Source organism: Acromyrmex echinatior, chromosome 11 (assembly GCF_024713525.1).
Source record: "Acromyrmex echinatior isolate Ae372 chromosome 11, ASM2471352v2, whole genome shotgun sequence".
NCBI classification, from domain to species: Eukaryota; Metazoa; Arthropoda; class Insecta; order Hymenoptera; family Formicidae; genus Acromyrmex; species Acromyrmex echinatior.
The window spans coordinates 10,870,785-10,892,522 of NC_141862.1; the positions used below are offsets into that span (position 1 = coordinate 10,870,785).

Here is a 21,738-nt window from a genome sequence, read left to right on the forward strand (position 1 = left end):
TAATATTGTTTCTGTTAATAATGATATTTTAATACTAAATTTAGTACTATTGTAGTTTTAAATTTAAATTTTTAAATTTAAATACTAAATTCTGTACTCAATATTAAATACTTTTTATCATTAAATATTAATTTATTTAAAAAGTTTAAGTTTGAAATATATTTCTAATAAAACTAAATAAATATTGTTTTAATCTTTTGAAATTTAATATTTCTTAATAATGATGATTAATGGTCCGTGTTTCTGAGTGACAATGATTATTTATAACCATTCACTGAGTTACAAATTTGTATTCTTTATAGCAATTCTTTAATCGTATGATTTTTAACGAAGAACTGTATTACAGGATAGTAAGCTCCAAAAATAACGTTGCCAAATCTATCTGTTATCGTGCAAATATCTGCAATGCGTTTTTATATCTTATCTATCAATTATTTTTATTACTGAATATGGTTGGATCTATGTATGTATATTCATGTATATATTCATAAAATGTAACATAAAATGTATATGTATGTTAATTACAAAAATCATATAATTATGTAAGCCACACAACAATTTCATCTGTTTTTATATGGAGAAATATTAAAAATATGTAATGTATATGTATTGTATATGTTGTGTTATTAAATTATATATTATAAAGTTATAGTTATATCTCTTTTTATTTTGGTCCCAACATGAAATATGCAATTACTTGAGAGTTGCATACGCAAAATATTAATATGAATGTGAGTTCTTCCACCATGAGGTTTGCGTTACTTGAAATTTCCCAAAAAGAGAAGAAAGTGAGTGCAAAAAGTATAATCAATGCAAACAGATCTATGGTAAGAACTATGTAATACAAGTTTCATACATTTATAAATTCTTATTTCAATTTGTATGTATTTCACATATAATTCTGCTTGAGATAATTTTTTTTTTATTTGAAAATTACCTTTTCGTGGACAACAGATCTTGATGAAGCAGTGTAGTGTGTAGGAGAAGGTAGATGATGAATGACTTTAATGGCTATAGGTCCATTCACGTTGTTTGAAATCCTCAAAATATTTGCACTTAAAATGAGATAAATATACATTCAGGCGTTGAAGAGAGAGAGAAAGTGAAGATACTGAATGCAAAAGTGCAAGCAACGCGAACCGATCTATTCTCTCTCTCTCTCTCTCTCTCTCTCTCTCTTACACACACACACACACATCACACACGAAAGGAGGGATACAAGGATGTAAAGTATCCAATCAGATAGCGTCATTATCTTTCTTAATTTATTTCTGGGAATCAATTGTGTATCTCAAAACGAGAAGAAAATTACAAAAGTAAACAAATTTACTAGGTATTGATCAATAAAATTATAATTTGTTCATTTTGTAATTTTTACTATGTTTCAAGATATACAATCGACTCTCTGACAGTCTGACTTCGCCATAGGAGCAGTGTGGACAAGTCCGAACTTCAGAGCAGCACATTCGGTCGATTTTAATTGTCATATAGCGTGCTTATATTCTGTTACATTATACGGGTTGATTGCTCGTCGTTGCGCATTGTAACGCATTGTTGCGTTCGTAAATTTTGTCGGCATATAGTTGGGAAATATGGTACCTCTCGGCCCATCGCCGGGACATCAAACGTCCGTGAATAATTCTTCCAGCGCGACCGCCAGCGGAACGAAAAACGCGATAGTGGTAAAGTATACAATGCATGCGTATTTGAATTTACATATGGTAAAGGGTATGTACAGGTTAAACACGTCAATACGCCGGTTCGATTAATTGAGATATGAATGTTAAACGAGGTAATATATACGAGTAAACGAGATTATTCTTTGATAAAGTTCTTGATGCAGATATCAGGGAAAATTTAAGATGACTGAATTTTCAAGTTACGAACGAAATATATGAATAAAATTTTGTTAAACTTATTTTCGTTGATCTGTTTATACACGTGTTACAAAAACTTACAAAAACCCGAGATAAATAAAGTAAAACTTCTGTAGGTTCCGTTTAGCTCTTGTAATTCTAATTCTATCAAATAAGGTTACTTTTCTTTTTATCTACAAGCCATTTCAGTGTAATTTTCAGATTGAAAATATGAAGTCTGATTTGGTGATTGAACATTTTTGAAATGTAAAGTAGATATGTTTGATATTTGATGAAAATGAGAAAGAGAGTTAGTACAGTCTAATATAGGAATAAAAATAAACTTAGGGACTATGTTTACACTGTGTGCTAGTCCATGACCTATATAGTAGGTATTTTTAACTTATAAGATAAACAAGGACATTATTGTATAGGCTGTGGCCTAAGTGCACGATGTAGCCATTGACTGCACGATGTAGCCATTAGACCAATGTTACTTTATAATGTTGTTACAATGTTATTGTTTTTGTACAAAAATGAAATCAATAAAGGAATGACATTTACAGAAATCAAATTATACATTGAAATATACTTTGGCGGGTCATACTAAGGCAGTATCTTCTGTCAAATTTAGCCCCAATGGAGAATGGTTGGCCAGCTCAGGTAACTATGGATTCTTAGAGATCAGTGCCTTTATTCTCAAACTCTTAATGACAATTTATTATCATTACATTGTTGTTATGTAGCTTTTTTACTATATACATATAATATACATGGACAACAACAATATAACGATACCGACTTCATTAAAAGTTACTCAAATATAAAGTCATATCAAGTGCTTAAATTACCTGCAATATTGAGAAAAGCACCAATTTTGCGAGATTGCTTTTTATTGCCACTAATGATTATAAGCAACTTAATGGCATCATTCAGGCAACAATTTCTTTTTACAAATAGATTGTGGTCACTTTTATAGCAACATGTTACAGCATTTCTGCTCTTTTGCATAGGAAATTGTTGTCTGCATAATTTCCTTTAAGTTCCTTGAACGAAATTACTATTGTCTTGGTGACAACAACATGATGACAGTTGAAGGAAAATTTGTGTCAAACAATTATTTCTTATGTTAAGGAATTTGGCTATCTGGATACAGAATATAAACATTGGTTATGAGATTTAACATAACCAATGATAGACTAATGATTTTTTTATATACATTTCTAATTTTTTAGCTGCTGATAAGCTTATCAAAATTTGGGGTTCTTATGATGGAAAGTTCGAGAAGACTATAGCTGGTCATAAGCTGGGTATTTCTGATGTAGCATGGTCTAGTGATAGTAGATTGCTGGTATCAGCTTCTGATGACAAGACTTTAAAAATATGGGAATTAAGTTCTGTAAGTATTCTATTATACAGGATATTCTTTGTAATTAGAAAAAAGGGTACTAAAATAAATTAAAGTTCTTTTTTAATATTGTATATTTTTTGACGTATTAATCTTGGAATCTCTTATTTTTTCAGGGTAAATGTTTAAAAACGTTAAAAGGTCACAGTAATTATGTTTTTTGTTGTAATTTCAACCCACAGTCCAACCTTATAGTCTCTGGTTCTGTAAGTAACATAAATTAATTACATATATTTGTTCTCTATTAATTATATATAAAAATAATCCTCTTAAATTTAAGTGTTTTAAATTTTAAAATCAATTTAGAAATCAAAATATAAATTTCTATAAGAATCAAGTTATATAATTTTTCTGTAATGATTTTAGAACATTTTTCCTATTATTTTAATTTTTTTACACAAAATTAAAGATTTAATAATGAATTTTTTTATTAAAGATAATAAGCTGTGCAAAATGTTTGGTCTATTATTAAATTAAAATGTGAATGACATTATGTATATATGCAATTACAAAAAGAATAAGATCTAAAAGGTTTGTCTTTTTTTAGTTTGACGAAAGTGTGCGTATTTGGGATGTGAGAAGCGGAAAATGCCTTAAAACCTTGCCGGCACATTCAGATCCTGTAAGTGCAGTGCATTTCAATAGGGATGGCTCTTTAATCGTCTCGAGTAGTTATGATGGATTATGGTAAGTTCTGTAACATCAAATTTCCAGTTGTGGTGAGAAGAATAGATCCGCATGTTTTTTTCTCTGGAAATTTATTTATTGTATAATATTAATACACGTGATTTGCAGTCGAATTTGGGACACCGCATCAGGACAATGTCTAAAAACTCTGATAGACGACGACAATCCTCCAGTATCATTTGTCAAATTTTCGCCGAACGGCAAGTACATCTTGGCAGCAACACTGGACAACACATTAAAGTTGTGGGATTACAGTAAAGGGAAATGCCTGAAAACGTACAGCGGCCACAAAAATGAGAAATATTGCATCTTCGCGAACTTCTCTGTAACGGGTGGAAAGGTGCATACGATTACTTAATCAATCTCAAATACCTCACAATTAAGATTATGTAAAAGTCTCTAAGGATTATTTTAAGTCTTTTTTTTTATCCACAGTGGATTGTATCCGGCTCTGAAGATCACATGGTGTACATTTGGAATTTACAGACAAAAGAGATCGTACAAAAGTTACAAGGACACACAGGTAAGCGTATGTTCATTTAAGAAATGATATTAATTAATTAACTCAGAATGGACGTTATTTTAAATAAATTAAATCTTCAGGTCTTTATATGGAAATATGCATATACATTTAAAAAAAGAAAAATTGTTTATCTAGTGTGATTTAAAAAAAATTCAATCTCTATAAATGTCTTTTCTTTGAGATTATACTTTATAATAATTTTCTCGAATTTTTTAATAGTTTATTCACTAATTGTATGCACATGTCGTTTTCAGACGTAGTACTTTGCACAACATGTCATCCGACAGACAACATTATAGCTTCGGCTGCTCTTGAGAATGATAAAACTATCAAACTATGGAAGAGCGATACGTAAAAATAGTTTGTAAAGTCATTCGCTGTTATTATCTGTACAAATCTGTGTTTTTATGTTGAAAGAAAGAACGATGACATTGTAAAGCATAGATCATAGACATTAGATATAAAGTAAAATGCTATTTTATATCAAAATAATATTTTATTATTGATATAATGTTATATAAGCTTTCTTAGCTTAAAGTAATTTCGGTACTATCACTTGTATTTTCTCTTACGAATAGATTAGAAATAGTTAACTTTGACTGAACAGTATTAATTCAAATCTCATCGTGATTGTACAAATTATATCTTTAAAATTAGGGATATGCCGGATATCTGGGAAATATCCGGTATTCGGTATTTTCTACTATCCGATCAGATATCTTAGTATCCGATATGTCCGACCGAAATTTTATATTGAAAGTTTAAGTTATTGATGCAGAATTTCATTCTGTCTTTTCTTTTTTTGAAGTTATGTACTAGATATTCGATCAGATATCCGGGAAAATATCTGGTATTTGGTCGGATAATTGCCCTATCAGATATCCGACTGAATATCGGGCATCCGAAGAATGTGACACCAGATATTTGATATCTGATGCATCCCTGTTTAAAATAGTAAACTCGCGGTATATTATCGCTCCATGTATATGGGTAACATATTGTTGGGATTTAATGTTAGCAATTCCTTTAATTATGCGGAAACTTCATGCAAGATTATTGCATATATCATTGGATATACATACAGCATTGAGATGAACACACGAATCTATAAATTTTTCATATTAAATTTTTTATATTAAAAACGATTTAATCCAAACAGTTTGCTTGGAATATTTTTAAAAGAGCAAACTGGCAGTTTACTTCACATATTTTTATTTTTATTTTTTTAAGACAAAATTTTTTATGTCGGGGTTTCTTGGAAGATTTTTGATAATTTGCAAGTAATAAAATCCAAAATTATTATTCACTATTTCTCCTCTAAATATTAGAAGTTTATTTTTATTTTTTTTTCTTAATATAACATGATATACCTTATAAACCAAAAATTATATATAGTTCTTAACAATCTATTAATTACATTTAACATTTATAAAATCTAGATAAAATAAACTTTGTTTGTCTTATTAGAAAGATATAGAAAATATTTCAATATTGTACACAATGAATTAGCAAAACTAGAAATGTATACTGACTTTAAAAAACATATAAATGTGTCTAATATTTTAACACACCATCGTAACAATTTTCCACGAAATTCTAACTTATCAAACATATCTTATACAGTCACGAATATATATAATAATAGCCGTTTGCTCTTAATACATTAGACATATATAAATTATGTTTATAATGCAGAAAATATTTTATTTATGTCAATAAACAAAATGTAAACTGTATTTTTCGTGTATATGTATATGTATGTATATTATATATATATATATATATAATTACGAATTTAATTTTTCTCGAATTAATGTTGTAATAATTTTTTCTTTGGCATAAATAAATTTTGTTTGAGCTTTCCAGATTTGATTAAAACAATTTTTATACTTTTAAATTATTGATACTTCAAATATAATAGTCAAACATAATATATTTTATAAATATTATGCAGCTTTATAGCCAAGATCTCCAATTTTGGTACATACGGCCTAAGATATTCAAATCTTTTGCTTGATCCAATAAACAATCCACCTAAAACATGATCGATCATTAATGGTGAGCCGTAAAAATAGATTCAGTAATGAATTTTTAATAATAAAATTACCTGTTCTACAGAAGTCAAATAGTCCTTCTTTATATCTGCTCGTGCTTGTTTGATCTCATCATTGCCCAAGACAATGGCATAATATTTCGCAAAGTGTCTATCGTCAATTGTTCTTCTTTTCCGACTGTCGTTCAATTGCTCTAATGTAATGATTGAAGGATGGATTCCATTTAACTTTTTCGCAACTATTTCAATATTTTTCTTGGACCATGTTAAATCTGCGAATCATAAAATGTGTTATTCCTCTTACATACGTTTGTTGAAAAATGAATGGATTTCTTTTACAATACTATATAGTGTATCTAATTCTTATCATTTTTCATTTATTACACACAGAAGCTATTTAGTTCTAACAACTTCGATTTGTTTCATTCTGTGCGCGCGCGCGCGTTGTGTGTGTGTGTGTGTGTACACTATTACAATATATCCTATAAATATCTATATTTATGATTTAAAAAAAAAATATATTTTTTCTGAATAGCTCCTATAATTTTTATGACATAGTTATTTTACCCTTGCCAAAAGTCGATCTTATTTATCAAATTAATCATTTTATAAAATTTACATAACATCTTCACTTCACAATTTGTGTATTCTTTTATACCTGTGTTAATATTTTCATCGCCATTTCTTATTATCTCGTCATCATTGATGTTCAACCACTGAATGGGTTTGTAAACGAAGATGTCCATGCAAGCGAGAATCGGACCCTGGTCATCGCGCAAGGCCTGCATTGTATGAGTCATGATCGTCGCTAAGAGGTCCCGCTCTGTGAAGGGTCGTAACAACTCGAGGATTTGCGGCGTCAGACGGAACGGCACGAGTTCCGGTACTGACGCGCCTATACCACTACCGAAAGCATGACCGAAATCGATGCCTAAGCAACGTCCGGTCGCGACACGCACCAGGATGTTCTGTAGGTGGCGATCACCGATTCCTGCGAGCCAATGCGCCACACACATGGTCGCGTAACTGATGATGAAGTTGCGTCGCAGCGTAACGAAGCAGTCCGGAGACGGGCTGATTGAATTAAACGCATCACGTAGAGCTGTTTGCTTCGTCTCTCTAATCAGGCAGTTCATGTTCTCTGTGACCGCTTGCTGGTTATATTTAGATACAGCTTCTATATAAAAATCGCGGATCAGCCGTTTTTCGGGCGCCGCTTTCTGTATCCACTTCGCGTATTTCTCAACAATATTCTGGCAGCAATCTTTCTCCTTATCTGACAGAGTTAAGCATATCAATTCATCCAGAGATCTTGTGTCTTCAATCCATTGTATAAGACCGAACGAGCTCGATATTGGAATCACCTGTAAAAGGAAAATTTATGTTACAACAGCAAAGACATGTAGACAGTATCTAAGTTGGAAAATATGTATCACCTCATATGTGTCGATGGCTAAGCGCCTCTGTCTACAGCTGGGATCGTTGCGCAACGTTTTGTTCATAGTGGAATATAGTTGCTGTAGGCCCCGATCTATCGTTAGATCTTCGCCAAATTTTACTAGAAATTTGTATTCCTTGCCATTGTCGCCTATTATGTTGATGCGAATCGGCTTTCGCAGCGATTGCATGACCTCCACCTGCGGCTCGAATCGCGCAATCCTCACGTGGTAATGCGGTATGGGTTCCCTATCACCGGTATATTGTCCGGGTATTTCAATACTGCCACCGATGTATTCGCACAAAAACGGGCTATAATTCTTCAGCTTGCTTGTGCTTCCTTTCCTATTGTTTCTATTATTCTGCCTCCGAATTGACCCGATTAATTTTAATTGAATATCCTTAAGTTTTGTCATTTCTTTTCGCACATCAAGATCATCTGGATTCAAGAATCTTATAACGCTCTCGTATTCTGCAATTTCTTTAAAAATAGCGCCTGGTCGCGGATTTTTTCTTTTCGTGCCTGTGCTGGAATTCGGATAGACTCTTTGTAACAGTGATTCGATGGTCATCGTATTCTCTGGATTCATCAGCTTATCGAGATAGTATTTCAAATATAGTTGAGGTTGCACCACGTATTGTATCGCTTGCAAGAACCGCTCATACTCTTTCGCTTTGTCGTGTAAGAGCGAGCGTATCTGCTGAATGTTCACATCCTTAAGAATACTAGGATTTCTCTCAACAGTAAGATAATAATTATAGATAATCGCATCGGGATAAGCCTTGGCGAGCCTCTTGATGATCGGCATAATCGCGGTTGAGATCAACGGTGTTCCCAGATGGGAAAAGAGCAAGTCCCGCCAGCGCAAAAATAGCCATGGCCGCAATTCGCCGCATTCTCGGACGAACGTTTCTCGCATTTCGTCGTTCTGTAATCGTTCAGGTCTCAGCAAGCAGGGGAAGTAATACGTAGCTTCGAGACAATCGTGATACATGGATTTCAAAGTGGACAACAGAAATTCTTGGAAGATCTCGTCGCTTTCTACGTCAGTGCTCATTAGTCTACCATAACAGTGTTTAGCCAGGGCGCAATAGTGTTTGCCAATGTTGGCGGTGGTCGTGTCCTCGCAGCAAGATTGCAGTTTTTTCAAACTGTAACCCAGCAAATATTTTCGGATTTTATTCAGGTCATCCACTGGTATTCCTGGTATTGCTGCTATTTCTTCTCTGTGTCCTACGTTTCCTATGTTCCGCAGGATCTTGGTATTGTACTTCAATGCTATCGCAAACTCTTGGTTCTCCCTGCTCAAGAATTCGATCTTCGAAGCCATTGTGCTGATATGTTCTTTGATGGCATTACTTGTGTCAGCACCAAGCTCGCCGTTCAATAATCTATGCGAGTTTTTCCAGGAATCAGTGTAATTGGACATTTTTTTTAAAATGTCAGTCTCAACGTCGGTGAATAGAGACTTGAGTCTAGCTTTAAGCCATTTTAAGTTACTAACCATATCCAAGTGACTGTCATCCTCAGAAAATGCTTCATTTACATAATTCAGATGTTTCTCGGCGATATATCGGTGTTTTTGATTCAACGCGGCGTTGATGATGTCTAATCGGAGCTGATAGTTCATTTGATAACGCCGTTTCGTCACTTCCCGTTTTCTACATTTGTTCTGAAACAACATCGAGAAATATGCTCGATCAGCAATTAATTTGTTCCACTGAATGAGATTGTCTCGAATTGTGGTCGTTTTCATTGACCATAAATTCAACAACGCGATCGTTCTGTTCAAGTACTCTGCTCTGTTCGTGCATCGAAGAATTTTGAGCGAAGCGTCGAGATCGTTCATGATTTGCAGCTTGAATAATTTGCGTATTCGCAGCTCGGTACAGAGGGGATTAAGTCCAACCCATTGCTTTCCTGTCATATCCAAGAGATCATTTAATAGATCGGTCGCCTTTCTCATATCCTCAAAATTGAGCAAAAATATCACCAGATTTTCGCCCGTCAAGGGCATAAGATGTTGCAATTTTTCTCGAGTATATATCCATGATTTGATAGCCTCCATATCGTTCATCTCCAAATCTCTCTCTTCTGACAGCATATGTACATAGGCATCGCACGCACATGGGATCATCCAGTCTTTCCATGCGTCATTCCAGATATTACGTAGGTTCTCATTTCTCGCACGACTCTTCACGAGTTTGTCGATCACTGACCAATCACAGAGATTATTCACTGCTTCAAGTAATCCTTGCAGACAGTGTTCCTTTATTGAAGGATCTGTTGTTTCTTCATAAGCTTTCGTAAACGCATCCTTCGCTCGAATCCAATCGCCATTTACTTCTGCGAGAGCTGCTTCCTAAATAAAGAATGATGAATACATAACATAATCTTCATAATCTGAGTAACATAATTTTTATTGCCATATAAATAAATTCTATTTTATTAAACAAGTTCATGTTTCGGCAGAAATTATATATCTGACTTTTTTTAAAAAGAAGGATAGAAAAACTATTCTTTAAATGGAAAGAATGTATAAAAATAAAAGTTTCTTATAATTCCAATAATTTTTCTTATGAATAGAAGAAACTATTTTGATTTTGTTATATTCAAATTAATTAATCGATAAAAATTATTTACGTCGATTTAATGCCATAAAAATTACCTGCACGTTCTGACCGAAAAATTGTTGTCCTCGGAAGATACTTAGAACAACATCAACATCATTCAGAGATTTATAGAGAGACGCTAATTGCACCCATTTATTGGTCTCCTCATAGTGAATTGCTTCGTCGTATAGTCGCATTCTCTTGCTTGATGTGGGCGACGAGTCATCCTTCTGCGCATCAGGCAGTAAACTGTGTTCCAAGAGAAGAATGCCGACAGCATTCAAGTGATTTGCCTTAGATGCCTTCATCACGTCTTGCGGATCGCAGTTAACAATTGTAGTAGCGTCTTGACTGAACTTTAGTAACGTTTCTAAAATAACAGCGTTGAAAGAACTGTCCTTTTCGCACAAATCATGTAGAATTCGTTTCAGACTGTCCACGATGGTCTGACGGATATTTTCTTGATTAATCGTTTTCTTGGTCAGTGAACAGAACAGGGACACGATCACATCTTTGCAGATCAGTCGGTCTAATTTGACCAACTGTTGAAGCAATACGATAAAACTCTTGTGAGTTATTTCGATGTCGGGTAATTCTCCGATCCTATAGTTTCTGGATAAAAGTAGAAAAAAACGTTGATATATTGTAATTATTCGGTATTGATCTAAAAAAAGTCAAGTTGATCTTACCTATATAATTTCACGGTGCTTCTCTGTCTGATATTTTCCTGCTGTATTCTTTCTTCCTGTTGCGCATTCCTTCGTATTTGCGCGTTACGGAAGTCGTTCGTGGCATTTGACGTATTCGCCAGAATCCTGGTGAATCTCTCGCGCCCTGCAGTCCGTAACGGTTGTCTCGACGAGGACGCGATTATCGTTCGATCAAATCCAATGTTATATGATGAAATATCAAGCGTTGGGGTTGCGTCCGCGGCGTTGTCATCGTCATCAAGAGTCGGCTCGAACTGCAGATCTTGCGTTACGCGTAAACCTGACAAGAAACGTGGATAAGAGAATGTAGAAGTCATACAGATCCCGCTTAAATCGTTATTGACACTCTGAGAGAAGATGCTGTAGCTCATTTGGGAGGCGAGTGAGTCGACGAACATTGGCGTTACGTAGCTCAGGTTTCGCCTTCGCCAGGAAACGGCTATCTTATATTCCTCGAAGCGGCTGCTGTTAGACAGAGGCTCATCGAATATCTTCTCGGTGTAACGTATCGATTTAGTGGCTTGTTGCAACATCAGCAACGCTACGAAAGGTGCGAATGCGTCCTCTTCCGTTATCAGTTGCGACGAAAGAATGGTCAAAGGGGAGACTAATCGCTTTTTCAATTCCTCTGTGTCCAGTTTCATCTCCTCTGTCCAGAACTTCAGTATTCTGTCCTGCAGATCGGGAGACGGGTCCAACAGACCGGCCAATAAATTTCGCTTACTGACGGACAGTAGATCTTGCACAATTGTATTGTCATTCACTGTAATGTCCGCTGAACATCTCTTGTGGATCCTCATGAGTATATCGTAGACTAATTCCCGGTGTTCCGTGATATTATCCTTGATGTATAAAATCACCTGTTTGTAAGGCAGCAGATTTTGTATTGGCAAGATCTCCACCACGTCGCGGACGATTCGCAATGCTATCTTCTCGCAGAACGACATCCGAGTTTCTAAGATCTTCTGCAGCCTTATGTAGTACAGATTTGTCATGACGTCCTCCACGTTGAGCCTGGGTATCGCTAACGCAAATATTTCTAGACATTTCGTCGAGTATTTTGTCGTATACATGGCTCTGGTTGCGATATTGATATAATCCTGGGCTACTTCGGGATAAGTTTGGCAGAGAACAGCGACGCGTTTCACTTGTTTGTCTATGTGATTCTGGGGTAACTTGAGAATGTTGGAAATTTTCTCCTTCACCACGTGTTTCTTGTTATCTCTTTCAATCTCGTCGCGACTGTTGTTATCCAGAAAACGGAGGTACAAGCCAAGACACTCGCAGCAATACAGAGGCGTCTTGTCCGAATCGGGTGTATCCCAATTTTTCAACTGCTCCAGTAAAAAATTGACAATATCATCTCTAATGACAATCTCCTCCATCATATTATTATCGAGAGATACCAGGATAAGATATACCGCGGCCGACGGCGCGGATGTTATTTGTCGGTTTAGAAAATCGCTCGGTATTCGCAAGCAACCGCGCCACTTTTCCACCATGGTCCTTAACAAATTGAGATTGTAGTTGTAGACACGGTCTTCATCGTTAGATTTTCTTTTGAATACTTTATCAATAAATCTCTCAAAAAGTCTTTGTGCTTCTGCTTTACTGTCTTCGTTATTTGGTATAGCTACATCGTGCCAATTCATCAGTATCTCCAAAACGTCCGTGATAATATAATTCAAATTGTTGTTTTCTTGCAAATAGTTAGCGATAGTCTTGATGATTTTTGTCAGCGCGAATTTGGCATAGGGCTTGAACACCTCGTCTGCCGTGTTTGAAATGATTTTTAGCATGAATAGCTGAATATTAGCATGAAGATTATTGTGCTGCATGATGTTGAGGAAATACTCAAGCCACTTGGGTATTTCTGTATTAGTTGAACCGAATACCTTTCTGATGTGCTGCAATAGAACGCAAATATACGGCATGCATTCGTGCTTGTCAAAATCGTTATTTGTTAAGATGATGCTCGTCGCATGATGTGTGTGAAGTGAAGGATCGGAATCCGCGGAATTCATTATCGGTGTGGAGCGACGAAAATCGGCTGGCAGCACGACACATTTGTTGAGATCGTAGGCATTAATGTCCTCGCTTAATGTACAAGACGATAGATCATAATTGTGAACATAAGTATATCTATGCGTCTGTTCCTCCCTCTCGATTTCTGTGGATCTGATATTGACAGTGATCTCGCGGGTCTTTGGATACTCTTTGACGATCTGACCAAGTATGTATTGCGTCTTGCAGTCTACAATTTTCTCCCAACCGAAAGAATCGAACACTACACGATAGGAAATCTCATCCTCCTTCAAGCTTATGATTGCCAACAAACAATTGTATAAAGAGCACTGCAACTGACGTACGAGTTCTTGATGTACCGACCACCTGATGCTGCTCTTCTGGAATATCTTTATGATACTCCGGACTAATTGTTGATAATCACTCCTTTTGACCAGGGTTTTTAAATTAGATCCTGGATTCTGCATGATCGGTTCATTCGCCTGTATTTTATTCTTGTCCACTCTGGCAAACATAATCGTTAGTAATTGAGAGTATCCAATCATCGTCACGATTTTTTGCTTGATTGCATCATCGTCGTTAGAAATATTTAAAAAATCAATGTAATAATCATATAGAACTTTGTAATTACGCTCAAAGAAGAGCTCGATCGCGATTAAATCGCAAAATTTGAATGCTGGTAAGAGAAATCCATGCAAAATGTCAAGTCTTTCCGTTTCAGTAGTGTTCATTTCCATGAATGCAGAATAGGTCCTTTGCAGCGAATCTAGAACGTGTTCAAGGGACGCTCCGTAGTAGTATCCATGCAGATGTTCTTCCAGTTTTTTATCAAAGAGACAATTTCCGGTACCGACGGCAAAATCTATCACGCACTTGAGCATTGTCTTCGATCTGGTCGTCGACAGCAATACTAGCAACGTCTCGAAGCAATCGATCACCTTCATAGCGTTCACGCTCATCTCAGATAGATTCGAGCACAGGTGTCGACTGTCGTTTCTTAGAGTCCTTATCAGCAAATTGTTGCGATCCGTTAAATCCGTAAGGCAGACGAAGAAGTTTTTAAGAATCTTCGTCTTGTACTCGAGATTGTTATTATTCGTTAATTCATCCCAAATCCACTGGTAGAATTCATGATTTTGTAAGATCTCCGTGGGCTTTGACTTCAGATGCACCGCAATACTGTAAATATTCATCAGTCTCTCTTTGCGACTGTCCACATTAAAGATGATGTTCTTCAGACAAGTGAATTGCTGTAGAATCAAGTTGATCATGGTATCCACGTAAGCCTGCAGTTCGCGCTTGTGCTGTTTCAGGAACAACAACATATCTTCAATCCACTTCAGCAAAAAGGATGGATTGTCATATGTATTTTCGAAGACGTGCGTGATCGCGCTCACGTGCGTTAACATGTACTTGAAGATCACACTCTTGAATGTATTCAGAAAATGTTCGCCGTGCGTGATTATTGTGCAGCCCACACTGGTTACTTGATCATTATTGGACATGAATTTCACCAGATTATCGATTATCGATCGAACATCATCAGGTATTATTTCTAGTGTCTCGATTGTCGCCGGGAGTAACGAGAACTGAAATTCCATCAAAGCTCGCAAGTACTCGATCATTTGCGTGCTCAAGTCCTTGCAGGCCAATTCTCCTATACATTTGCTCACCAAAAATTCAAAGATCTGTCTGACCGTGTAATCAGCGTCCGTGAAAGTTCTCGTTTCTAACATCATTGGATTTAACATATCACACCGCTTTAACAGAATTAGACCGTTAACGTGTTGGATCAGATCGTCACAAGAGTCGTTTTTTATGATATCTTGTAGATCAAGAAGCTTCGTGACGATTTTTCGAATAAAATTTAAAAGACATTTGTTAAAGATGTCCGGCAAAGCATAATTGTACCTCGATCTCATGGAATTTAATAGAATTTCTAAGACATGTGGCAGTTCATCCGTAATCTTGATATTCTTTACATCAAAACCGAGCGTTCGTGGATGCATAATACATCTAATTGTTAAAGCGGTCAACGATTCGTCCCATAACGATTCCGGAACATTGACCTGGAAAACAAATAATTGGCAATTTGCAAAGCTTTATTGCAAAATTATTTATCAATCAATACATAAATAGGCATTAATTCAAATAAATCCTAATTGTTAAAATATAATCACTTTCCAATTAATGACTGATCAACAGAGATGGGTAGTAACTAGTTAAAATGTTAAAAGTTGAAAAAAAAGTTAAAGTTAAAAAGTTAATAACTTTTAATTTACCTTAGTTAATTTTAATTAATTAATGGATTAATTTTTAACTTAATTTAGTTACTTTTAAACTTTAATTTATCAACTTTTTTTAAATTAAAAATTTTTCTATCTCTCTTAATGCTAATGTTTTTTTTCTATAAAGTCAAACATTAGAGAATTAATTTAGAGAGTTAAAAGTTTAATGATTTTATGATGATCTATAATAACAGTCACATTATATGGTAATCAGCTTTTATTGATTTGCTAAATGTAAATTCCCGCTTATATTTAAATCACACTAATTTTAGGTATTATAAATGTTATATTTCAGCAACATAAATATACCTTAGAAGAAATAAACCTTAGAAGAATTGTTGTAGAACAGTAGTAAATTTTTATATATATTTTTTGTAACAAATATATGTCTAGTCTATGTAATCGTAAACATGTATGAGTAGTCGTTTCAAAGTTAAAGAAAGTTAAAGGTTAAAAAAAGAGAAATAATGCAAACATATACCATTCTCTTTCGCAAGATCTTAACAAAAACGCCTTATAGTATGACTCTTATATGAGTAACTTACATGTGAATATAAAATTAAATTTACTTAATAATAAAAATAAATTTATATTTGTAAGTGTTATTTAAAGTAATCTCAATTTAAGAAAAATTAGGACATTCTAATCTCAAAAATAATTTTTTTTAAATTAATTTTTTTAAACTTAAGTTAATTCAATCTTAACTTAACTTTTATTAAGTTAATTCTTTATTCCTTCAACTTTTAACTTAATTTTATTAATTTTATAAGCCATTAACTTTAATTTAATTAAATTTAAAAAAACATTAACTTACCCAACTTTGCTGATCAATAATCACATTTTGTCTTCAGTACTTTTATTATTAATTAATTTGATTATTCATAAATCTTGATTATATGTATATAGCAATATAATATAAAATAAATCGAAATAACTCACGTTAACATTCAATAGCACTTGTATGAAATTTAACGTAGTCATCAGAACTTTGCATTGTAACGCCTGCAGCTGTTCGAGTTCTTTAGATTTCATTGTGGTCGCAGCTGTTCCCATCGAAGACTCTTCAATTAATCGCCAGAATTGACAAGCAAAACTATGAATGTGGGAGAAAATTTGTTGCTCGGCTATATCAGCGGGAAAGAATTTTTCTACCGGCAGCAATTCCTTGTTTATCAACCACATGTAATAATCTAGAGCTTTCAATAGCGGCGTTATATTACTAGCCATGGAAATATCCTTTACGCCCGATTCTAAGCCTTTCAAGATGATATTGTTCAGATGTTTTATTCCATAAGTATGAACGAAGTTCTGCGTCGTTTCCTGTGCGTAACTATCGATATGCTGCGACACGTTAACGTACAGCTCCATGCATTTCGCACGGCAATGCTCGTCGAGATTTCCGCACTGTGACAGCAACCAGTACAGAGTGTAGGTCAGAGTCGCGTCATCGAGCTCATGTTTTTGACGATGCAAATTGGGCATTTTTAGAATTTCCGCCTTGACTTTCATTACTCTCTCGATATGAGCCAGTGCCTTCATGATTGACGGATCGTTGCATCCTTCTAAGCTGCGGACAAAACAATAGAATATTTCCAGCCAATAAGTTGACACTGTGTCGTTTTCCTCACGTAGAATCACATAGAGATGATTGAAGGCTACGGCTGCGGCTATGCGTTTACGCGCCAAGGGATGCAATGCGAGATTATTGATCTTTTCGATGATCGTATGCACATGTTGCACCCTGTTTGTTGCGCTCTGTCTGATGAACAAATTGATTTATCAATCGCTGATATTGAGATTTGCCTTAAAAAAAAAATTATAAAAACCTAAATCGCAATGAGATACCTGATTGACCAGCGCGTGAATTCTGCAAGACACATGCCGGAGAACTCGCGCAAAGCTGGATTCGAGTCATTGGTCAAACTATCAAACAATGAATCGATCACCAAGGACATTGATTCGAGACTGGAGCTCCACAAGTGCATCAGCTGCAACGCCAGTGGACGGAAGAGGCCGCATACGACTTCGTCTGAGTCGCAACCGAGGGCTAGCACGGCCTGACATAAAGTGCTATAGAGAGTGGGGAAGCGAGTCTTCGAATCGGAGTTCCTCGAGTACGAAAGTGAGCCAATGATGATAGCTATCATTGAATGTAGAACCTCGCAAGCTGCAATCTTCGTGCGCCGATCGCTGGAGTCGCGCGCTAACTCAATTACCCGTGGTAGCATCCGGTCGAAATGGATAACCAGTTCTGCATCTGGCAGTAATAGACTGTACTTGCAAATCTTGGAGAGTTCCTTATAATCCCAGGACGCTCCAGTATTACGGGAAGCATGCTCGTGCACAAAACTCGTTAACATATCGTGATTAAGCGATCCAAGGAACAGCAAAACTCGCCGCTGGTAGTTTCGCAACGTGTGATCTGTGTTGATCACATCAACACGTTTTACGCGCTTTCTCGCTACCATCAAGTCTTGTGAGATCTCAACGGAGCTCTCTGTGCTGCGCAAGTAAGGTTCCAAGTATACGATGATTTCACGTAATAGATCATTTATTTGTTCATCTTGTTTCTGTTCCTGTACCTTTGTTGTCCATATCTCGAGGGCAGTGAGCGCGCTATACGCGAGTTCCAGATTGTTCAGACCCGCAGTGAACGCGATCTTAAACATCGGCAGTGTGCACGGCAGCGCATTTTTGACATACGCAAAAGGTGCGTCCAGGATCAAGTAGAGGCACGCGATCAGTAATTCATTGGAGAACGCAGGGATTAGATCGAGAGTGTGCCATAAGTAATTAGATAGAAGCTCCTCTATCCGTCGCGACTCTGCGCTTTTCTCCTCTTCTTCGTCCTTTGATGTATGAGTAAAAACTTTCATACCGGCCCGAATCAGTTTATAGAAACCGGATATCAGTGGATATTTGTACGACAATCGAATGACTTCATAGAGAAATCTGTGTATGGTATTGGCCAACAACTGCGGTTCTGATGCATCGATCACGTCTACATAGAGATCCACAACATTCGTGAACACGCGGAAATCCGCTTGATTCACGGCGCTTTGAGTCAGAGCCACGTCGGACAACACGGTGTCCTCATTTCTTCGTTTCACATTTATGTTCAGCTGATTAATTAACGTAATGCATACGTCTATCATAGTGTTAGCTACATATTGCGCTAATTGTTCTTGTCCACAGTATCTCTTAGTGTTCAACAGCTCCGTCCACAGCGGCAGGTAGTTCTTGTAGCATACTGGCGATTGTTTCAGATTGTTTAATTCCCGTTGCAACTCCGCGTCAAGCGCCAAAGTGTGCGAGCAACTCCATGCAATACCGTCATAAACTGATTACAAAAACGAGATTTTAATATTTTTCGGAAAAAACTTCATTATTAACATATAATTATTCTTTAAGTAATTCTGAATAAAAATATTATGTCAAATTTTCTTTGAAAATTATTTAAATATAAAATTTTTCTTCAAAGATCATTTGATTTATTTACCTATACTGTCAAGGTATCGCTGCAGTAGAGCTTTATCAACGATCACAAGATTGCTGATAGTTTTAGTCAATGTTGAAATGGCGAGCGCGTTGTTAGATATTGCTAAATCGGGGAATCTCTTGATCACATAGATACTAAGCTTTATGAGGATGTTAATATTTTCAATTGTAACATCAGTCATGTGACGTAGTATTTCTGAGAGCGCTTCTTGATAACAACAGATGCTTTCTATGTGCGTCGAATGGCTATGTTCTCTTGAAAAATAAATTATTTGTTACTATATTATTAATATAAAAAAATTTCAATATAAATCATTTAAAATTATTCTTATACCTAAAATATCTTACCTGGAACAAAGAGGAAGCGCATAACTGGTTGTAATGGAATACATATGTCTTACTTCGAATTGAGTCATGTGCACTTTGCATGGTGCAGCCATTTGACTGAAGCCATAAACGATTAATCGCAATGTGGTTAAATTTAAGTTAGTTTTTTTGAATTCTCTGTAAAAATATTCCACAAATTTCTAAAATAAAAAAACATCAAATTATAAAGGAATTAACTGAAGAATATAATTTTATTATCTATTACGTTCTATAATAAATTTAGAGGAAATAAGCACAACAGAGAAGCTATCAGCGTCAGGACTGTGTGGCTCAGTGGCAGGACGGAAGTCTACCATTACGGAAGAGACTAAGGGCGCTATTCTGTAACTGTTTTACACGCCGACAGTTATCGGTGTCGGTAAGCAGTAGACAGTTACAGAATAGCACCCCAGGCCTTAGTTCGAATCTCGGAGTGCCCTGATATTTTTCTCGTGTTGTCGCTTATTTTTTATAATTTTTTAAGATTCAGTTCACGAGAATTTCTTGTTAGTCACGAATAACAAATTAAAATGTTTTGTTTATTTAATATAATGTCTTACCACCAATATTTCGCTCTCGTTACTATTTTGATTTGTAAGAATCTGTCCGATAACTTGGTAAAATCTTTTCAATGCGCGTTGTCCATAAATACTATAAGTAGTTGTTTTGAGCGATAAGCGTCGAAAGATATCATGCCAGTATATGCAATCAGGATACAGTAAGTCTTGAAATAGATTCATATGACGACACAAAAAATCGATTGCCGATTTCGTAACTGTTCTGACCCTCTCATCATCTCCTTGTTGTTTATTGCATTGACTAAGATCCTTGATCCACTTATACGAATCAGAGAGTCTCTTATCCTTTAATGCATTTAGTGGTTCCACTACACCATCTAATATGTCCGCGAGAGCATCAAAATACATATAGAAGTCATTGCGTACGTTGATTTTAGAATCATACTGCACATAAAATTATTAGAATATCATGTAAATTATTAGTTTCCCAAAATTAATAAATTATTTCACAATTAAGTTTATGGATCATTACTGTCGACTTTACCTCATCACGTGCATCATAATATAGTTGTTGGAAAATAACATCTAAATAGTTCTGCGACGAGCGAATACTTTCAACATATTTAATTATTTTACCCAGTACACAGAATATAAATCTTTTTTCTACAACAAAAATTGATATTACATTTTGTAATTTAAATCAAATAATGTGTTCTCACCTTTCTTGTCATAATTATGGAATGCCCGACAATAGTTACGAACTGTTTCGTCAAATTTTAAGTCATGATCCTTGAATAATTCTATTAATTTTATAAAAGCATTATGAGCAGCTTTTTTGGTAAAACAATGAAGTTTTACTTTTAGTCCTAACTGACATACATTCTGCAACATATCATAATATAGAAATATTATTATAATTAAATTATAAGATATTAATATGTATATAAAAAATATGACATCAAATCTTCTCAGTCCTCTATTACAAGATACTATTTATTACTAACAGAGATGATATTATATTAAATTTTCTAATCATTAGGTACTACTAATCACTAATATTTTCAACTACTATTAACATTTGTTAAATAAATAATATCAATGTATGATAGATCTTACCTTAATTTCATGAATATATTGTGTGAAACAGGGGGTAGTATAAAAATTGTTAATGAAAAATGTAAGAAAATTAAATGCTTCTGTTAGCGTATCATCAACGTGTTTGTTTTGAATTCGATGTGGAAGTTCATAATTGAGGAAATACAGCAAGCCATTATTTTTGTCAAATATGCTGCATACAATTAATTCTAAAAAAACAAAACAAATAAATTATTATAATATACAGATAAATTATTGCATAATCAATTAAAATATACATATATATATATATATATATATATATATATATATATATACAATATAACTTTAATTATGTTCATAATTTTTTAAATTATTCCTTTATTAGGCTTTTAAAAATTTTGAGTGTAAATTTATAAAAAAAATAGTCTCTATGATATTCAAATATAACACAAAGTGAATAAGAAACATTTAGTTTTTCATAAAATATTGTTATATATCATATGTATTTTTATATTTACATAATTAATATTTACCACGATGTTCGAGTGAAACAATTGCGAGGGATGTGTGACCACTCCTAAAAATATTCGGCAAATCTGTGAAATTTCTAGTGGATACAGCCTGTTTGAATGTCTGCACAAAGATCTGATATGAATCCATTAGTAGTGGATCATAATCT

General features: G+C 34.8%; 2 protein-coding genes across 2 annotated transcripts; one reads left to right on the forward strand and one right to left on the reverse strand.

The window, feature by feature from the left end:
* Positions 1–1,431: 1,431 nt before the first annotated feature.
* On the forward strand, positions 1,432–6,339 carry wds (WD repeat-containing protein wds). The gene is made up of 8 exons (XM_011060146.2): positions 1,432–1,682; positions 2,423–2,519; positions 3,092–3,255; positions 3,381–3,470; positions 3,812–3,951; positions 4,060–4,291; positions 4,387–4,474; positions 4,729–6,339. Exons 1-8 carry the CDS (start codon positions 1,593–1,595, stop codon positions 4,827–4,829), a joined length of 1,002 nt encoding a protein of 333 aa, XP_011058448.1. The 5' UTR covers positions 1,432–1,592; the 3' UTR covers positions 4,830–6,339.
* Positions 5,806–21,726, reverse strand: LOC105148426 (DNA-dependent protein kinase catalytic subunit). The gene is made up of 15 exons (XM_011060144.2): positions 21,593–21,726; positions 21,099–21,286; positions 20,702–20,864; positions 20,527–20,645; positions 20,025–20,426; positions 19,447–19,625; positions 19,100–19,353; positions 17,446–18,940; positions 16,540–17,359; positions 11,267–15,381; positions 10,634–11,189; positions 7,964–10,327; positions 7,186–7,891; positions 6,582–6,799; positions 5,806–6,508 (listed from the first exon to the last, which is right to left on the reverse strand). Exons 1-15 carry the CDS (start codon positions 21,717–21,719, stop codon positions 6,431–6,433), a joined length of 11,784 nt encoding a protein of 3,927 aa, XP_011058446.2. The 5' UTR covers positions 21,720–21,726; the 3' UTR covers positions 5,806–6,430.
* Between the last annotated feature and the right edge of the window lie 12 nt (positions 21,727–21,738).

Coding starts and splice junctions, on each gene's coding strand:
- wds (XM_011060146.2), top strand. CDS start 1,593: ATGGTACCTCTCGGCCCATCGCCGGGACATCAAACGTCCGTGAATAAT. Junction 3,256..3,380: donor AAATATGGGAATTAAGTTCT/GTAAGTATTCTA, acceptor TTATTTTTTCAG/GGTAAATGTTTAAAAACGTT. Junction 4,292..4,386: donor TCTCTGTAACGGGTGGAAAG/GTGCATACGATT, acceptor TTTTATCCACAG/TGGATTGTATCCGGCTCTGA.
- LOC105148426 (XM_011060144.2), bottom strand. CDS start 21,719: ATGGATTCATATCAGATCTTTGTGCAGACATTCAAACAGGCTGTATCC. Junction 21,287..21,592: donor TGTTTCACTCGAACATCGTG/GTAAATATTAAT, acceptor TTGTTTTTTTAG/AATTAATTGTATGCAGCATA. Junction 19,354..19,446: donor GCGCTTCCTCTTTGTTCCAG/GTAAGATATTTT, acceptor TTATTTTTCAAG/AGAACATAGCCATTCGACGC.